The sequence below is a fragment of the Cyprinodon variegatus genome, unplaced genomic scaffold (genome assembly GCF_000732505.1).
Source record: "Cyprinodon variegatus isolate N-32 unplaced genomic scaffold, C_variegatus-1.0 Scaffold807, whole genome shotgun sequence".
Classification (NCBI taxonomy): domain Eukaryota; kingdom Metazoa; phylum Chordata; class Actinopteri; order Cyprinodontiformes; family Cyprinodontidae; genus Cyprinodon; species Cyprinodon variegatus.
The window spans coordinates 219,647-225,532 of NW_015151260.1; the positions used below are offsets into that span (position 1 = coordinate 219,647).

Below are 5,886 nucleotides of genomic sequence, written 5' to 3' on the forward strand. Positions count from 1 at the left end.
GTGCTGAGACACGCTTAATATTATCAGTGTTCTGATGGCATTTTAGCCAAAGGATTTTAATAATGTGCACAAATAAGGAATAGTTGCATTAACAATACATGGAAACAGAGTTTGATGGGGCCCTCAGGAACTTGGGGCCCTAGGCAACTGCCTAGTATTGCCTAATGGTAAATCACCTCACCCCCCACCCCGGGCTGAACTCCAATATTCCCCATGTAACCCAGTCAGTGCAGCTTCATGTTTATTATCTTTATTATATCTATAAAGGGATCAATCCAGTGATACAGAAATGAATTCATCAATTTATTGATCCTCATATAGCAGATAAAACAAATACTGAAGAAGCCAATATTTGTCCAGAGTCGGGCTGAAGCAGTAGCTGAGTGATCGATGCTAAAACCAGAGACGGTTGAAACCCAGACGGATGGAAATGATCAGAGCTGCATTCAGTCTGAAGGCAGAGCTGCTGCTGGAGCCAAAAGATCCTCATCTCTCCACCAGCATGGTGTCCTTCAGGGTCAGAGAACAAAGCAAAGTGTTTCCTACGAATCTAGCAGCGTTAGCAGAGAGTTTAATAAGACCAGAGAAAAACAAGCAAAGTTTTCCCACGAAAGTCTAAGAAATAAAGCTTAATGCCAACTTACTGCAGCACTGAATAAACAGTTTGTTCTGCTGCAATAAATGATGAAGATGATGCCAGTGAAGTACAGGAACAGATGAAGATAATCGGGTCAGATGAGACCAAAGCTGAACTCTCTGGATGTCCCTGAACACACCATGGAGTTGGACTAAAACAGCTGGAGTGAAGGTGAGAACCTAAGTCAGAAACCTGAAGGAGGAACATTCCTGATAACATGTTAGGATTCAGAGAAGGAAGAAAATCAGAAGATATTTCAAAGTTAAATCCAGCTGCGTCTGCAGGATATCAGCCTTTTTTTCTCTCCTCCTGCGGGTCTGAAAGGTTGTTTCCGTGTTTTAAACCTCTTTAAATATTTATTTCCATATCAGGAACTGTCAGTTTAGAACAAATCTTCTTTGGTTTCAATGCTGCATTCATAGTCTGTTTCTAAAGGCGTTGTTTGGCTGCTGTATAAACCTGGAACTTAACGCTATTCCTGCCATTGTGAACTGAAAAACCTTCCTGGATGGAAGAGAAACGTCTTCAAACTTGGAAACAGTGGATTGATTTGAACTTTTTTTGAATGCTGTATTTAGTTGTTGCTGTTTTCCAGACGTGCCCCCCCCAGGCAGTGCCACTACGACCCACTTCCTGTCCGGGTTAAAAGCAGCCTCATCCCGTTTGTCCCAAAGGAAAGTAAGTTTATGTCGAGCTCTAAAAACGAAGCGTCTTCTTCTGCATATTTTCTTTATCAGTTGCTCTGCTTTACTCGTCAGCTCTGGTGCCGCCAGAACCTGAACCCACAAAGAGCTACGACTGGCTGTTGGAGCTCCTGGATCCTTCCAGTGTTAGGAGACCAGCCATGAGCACCCCCGCCCCCATCAGACCCACCACCAGACCACCAAGGAGGAAAGGCCGACCACGACAGAAAACCAGGACCGGAGGAACGTCTGAGCTCCGTAACGGAGCGGTGAGACTGGTCAGCCAGGAGTTCCTGCAGGGAGACCGAGGGCGAGTGGAGATCTACGTCGACGGGGAATGGGGCACGGTGTGTGACGACCTGTGGTCCAAGCAAAACGCCAAGGTGGTCTGCAGGCAGCTGGGCTTCCAGCACGCCCTGAAGGCTGCTAGGAACTCAGAGTTTGGAGAGGGGAGGGGTCTGCCCATTCTCCTGGATGATGTTCAGTGCAACGGCACCGAGTCCAACCTGCTGGACTGCACACATGCTGGAGTGGGGAAGCATAACTGTGCCCACTATGAAGACGCTGGGGTGATCTGTGGAAACACAAAACCTGCTGCAGAAGAATAGAACCGGCAGGACAGAAACGGTTATCTAGATCTAGATCTCAAAGATCCGGCCGCCCTCCGCAGGCTCTCAGCATCTGTTAGTTCAGCTGCACTTTAATCATCTCAATGTTTAACAGATCAAAATACACAGAACCCGTTCCTAGCAGCTCATTCTCACCGATACGCCTCCGCCAGAAGCAGCCATGGTCAGCTCTTCTTAGGTCCAACTCGAGTGAACGGTCAGATCTGGAACGTCAGTAACCAATAATCAGTCAGAATCTGTTAGCATCCAGGTGAACAGCGCTGAGGTTCGTCTCTAACTCTGCTTCACTTCACCTTTGCTTCCATTTCTGCTAAATTTGTCTAATTTTTTAAAGTGTTTTTGTTTCACTTTACTGTAAATAATTTGTTAATTAATTTTGAATAAAACCATTAAGTTCTTCTCAGCACAGCTCAACCAAACTTATTGTTCAGGTTCTGCCAGGCGTCCACGATGCGGGCGGTCTGCATGTTTCAGGGCGAACGCCCCACAGACATCACAGCTGGTTGGGTTCAGTTTTCGGTTCGCTTTACCTTGGCTTTACTTCAAAAGTTGATGGATAAGTCAACATTTCCACCATGTCAGACTTGTGCTGTGATGTCACTGTTCATCTCCATAGCAACTACCCAAACAATCTTTGATACAAACTTATTAAAGGGACATTAGTGTTGTGGTGGAAATAACGACAATAGTGTGGGACAACTACAACAGGTTTAGAAAATCACATAAACAGTTGTATGACATTAAATACTTCAATTACAGTTTGATTATTTTGCTGATATTTTATTTAATGATATTTTAAAACATTAGAAAATAATTTTTTTTTGCTATTAATTTTTATCATTGAAGATCAAAAGTCTGGGTGTGAGAAAAGCACAAAACGGTAATATTTACATATAAATAAGGCTGAAAAAAGGTGAAAAAGTCATTACAGACTACTAAAACAAATGCCCTTAAGTTTCATTGTAAAGATAACTATAAAGGTGTGAAATGTCCCTTTATTTATGAAATATGATCAAAGGACATAAAAGTGCTCGTAGTTAAAGAATCACCCTTAAAAAGGTCAGAGCCTGTTAGTCAGAGTGAGGTTTATCTCTGCTAACTTCAGATTAAATAAAACACGGCATTTGTTGACCAAAACACTTTCAAAGGTGTAATCCCTCATCTTCCTGCACTGAATGATATTTCAGTGAGCAGTTGGGGAGCCTTAACCCCAATGAGTTCATTGCATTGCTCTGTACTGTGACACTGTAATGACAATTAAATAAAAAATTAAATGAAAATGATCATCCCTGAAATTCCAAAATTACAATCTCCAACTTTTACAAAAACAAAACATGCTTAATCCACAGCATTGTCCTTCACACTAATAGTAGTGATGTATTACAGAAAATATAGTAGGTACACTAAATAATCATGGTAAAACATTGCAGTTTTTTAGAAAGTAGTTTTAATACTCTAAGTATTTTTTAAGCAAGCAATAAGTTTGTTTGATGCTTTAATTAGAGTATTTATTTGTTTTAAAGCCTAAAGCCCACTGCTCTTATTAAACCAGAAAAAACAGTCAGTTCAGGTGTTTTATAAATATGTGAACCAGGAAATTGTCTTTATACAAAACTGAAAGATTATTGTTCTCTACTTCAAAAAACACTAGATTTTAACATGGGGGGAAAAACAATCTATTTTGTTTTTGTATTTTACATTTAAAAATTCAATGTATAACATGAATGCATAAACACCTCATTTTATTTCTTAGTTAAATTATGTTTAAATTAACAGATAATTAAAAATATCTCTTTACTGATCTTAACCGGTTGATGATTTTCTTTATTCAGACCCGCTGATTTTTAATTGGTTAGTTTATAGAGAACCCTGATGAAGGCAGGAGGCTGGATCAGGCTCTGAGATGCAGACGTTCCCCCTCCGACCGGCAGGGGGTGCTGTTGCAACCGTTTCAGACTAACCACATCCGGTTTGAGTCATATGGCGAAACCAGCTGGAATTGTTTGGACCGAGACATCGAAAGCAAAGGAAGGGAGGAAATTTAATAAACAGATTTAAAGTTTCAATGTCCGAGTCAAAGTCATAGAGCGGAGACCGAAAACGTTTATGAATTGTCCGTCACACTGTGTTTGACAGATGGAAGTCAATACCGGTTGGACGTCTCTGCGCACGAAATGGCTCCATAGCTCAGTGGTTAGAGCACTGGTCTTGTAAACCAGGGGTCGCGAGTTCGATCCTCGCTGGGGCCTGGAGTTAATTTATCTTTTCCCCAGCGTATTTGCCTTTTTATCAGTTATTAAGGATCTTTTATAGAATGAATACCGAGGCTCTATGGATGTCATTAGCCATGGCCTTGCAAGAGAATTATTAAAATAATGACATAATCTAACTGACCAATACTGTACGAGCAAAGTTTTTTTCTACATATTTCGCCTATAGCTATTAAATTATGTCTTGTTGTAAGGTATATTTTAGTAAAGAACCTTCTTAAATACTCAATAAACACATTTGAAAATAGACAGAAAACTAATGAAAGATTTAAATCCAACAAAAAGCAACAAATCAACTGAATCAGTTCTATCATTTAATCGCTTCAGCAACCGGCCACCAGAGGTCACTGTTGCATTTGTTTAAATTCCAATACAGTGGGCTGAAGACAGAGAGCCAGCTCCCATGAGATGGTCAACTAAGAAAAAAATCAGTTTCAATAATTACTGGATGCTTTTATTTTTCATTTATTTCACAAAAAATCAAATAAAATGGATAAAAACTCAACAAGGAAGAGGATATCTGAGCAAAATGGAGGAAGAGTTGTGTGCAAATGCTGAAACAAATGATGAGGATGAGTCACCATGACATCACCTTGTTTGCACCAATCCAAGCCTGTCTTCCTCTGTGGCAGAAGAGCTTCTATATTCATATTTACGAGATAAAACGTTTTTAATAGGAGCAAACTGACGTTTAATTCTCTGTATTACAACAAATAAAACTGATATTTTTCCCCCTCCACAGTCTGCAAACCTTCAGGGCTCCACCTTCAGGGCTCCACTTTTAGGACTCCACCTTCAGGACTCCACCTTCAGGGCTCCACTTTTAGGACTCCACCTTCAGGACTCAACCTTCAGAGCTCCACCTTCAGAGCTCCACCTTCAGGACCTCCGGCTCCTCAGCAGGAAGATCAGAGACGTCATGAAGGATTCTTGTCTCATTCTGGGAATTAACCTCAGATGTTCTCTGATCCTCTCTTTGTGTTTCGGTTCAGCATTGAATGATCGGAGGCATCGCCGGCGGCCATCTTTTATCCACTTCCTCCCTGAGTCTCCATGCAGTCAGTCTGTAAATCCAAACATGGCCGACCCTCCTCCTCAGGTCTCCCTCCAGGACTGCAGAGCATCCAAACGTTTGCTTCTCATTAAGCTTCAGCCACAGTTTCACTTCCTGCTCCTGCTCATGGAGCAGCAGACAGGCCCCCCCAACCCTGCTGACCCTGGACTGACACCGAGGTCAGATAAACACAGTAACTCAGCAGAGATGATGAAGACCAACAGCAGTCTGTGGGTGAGAGGTGCTCACTGTAGACCAGCAGGTCTACCTGGATAAAAACAACTGCCTGGGATTATTACTGAGGGTCAACCAGGACGTCAGCCTCATTTCTACCAGCAGATTTACTATTAGGCAATACTAGGCAGTAGCCTAGGGCCCCAAGTTCCTGGGGGCCCCATAAAACTCTATTTACATGTATGGTTACAACTATTCCTTTTTTGTGCACATTAATTGTGTTTTTGATAAAAATCCTTTAGCTAAAATGCCATCAGAATGCTGATAATATCAATTGTCCTTTTTCCCTAAAAGCCCTACAAGAGGGTCATTTGACCTTTGGACCTCCTGCGGACACTCCTTTTGTTGTGGAAATGTGGCTGTTAGCAGCTCATAGCTG

At 41.7% G+C, this 5,886-nt stretch overlaps 1 protein-coding gene and 1 non-coding gene across 2 annotated transcripts in view; both read left to right on the forward strand.

Moving 5' to 3' along the window:
* Window positions 1-2,330, forward strand: part of LOC107098753 (HHIP-like protein 1) — a 9,111-nt gene extending 6,781 nt beyond the window's left edge. Inside the window, exons 8-9 of the mRNA XM_015396586.1 lie at window positions 1,233-1,315; window positions 1,396-2,330. Of these exons, the coding sequence (XP_015252072.1) occupies window positions 1,233-1,315; window positions 1,396-1,928 (616 nt within the window). The 3' untranslated portion in view covers window positions 1,929-2,330. The remainder of the gene's footprint in view (window positions 1-1,232; window positions 1,316-1,395) is intronic.
* Window positions 2,331-4,125: 1,795 nt separating this feature from the next.
* Window positions 4,126-4,198, forward strand: trnat-ugu. The gene has a single exon. It is a non-coding gene; the product is annotated as a tRNA-Thr (tRNA).
* Window positions 4,199-5,886: the final 1,688 nt, after the last annotated feature.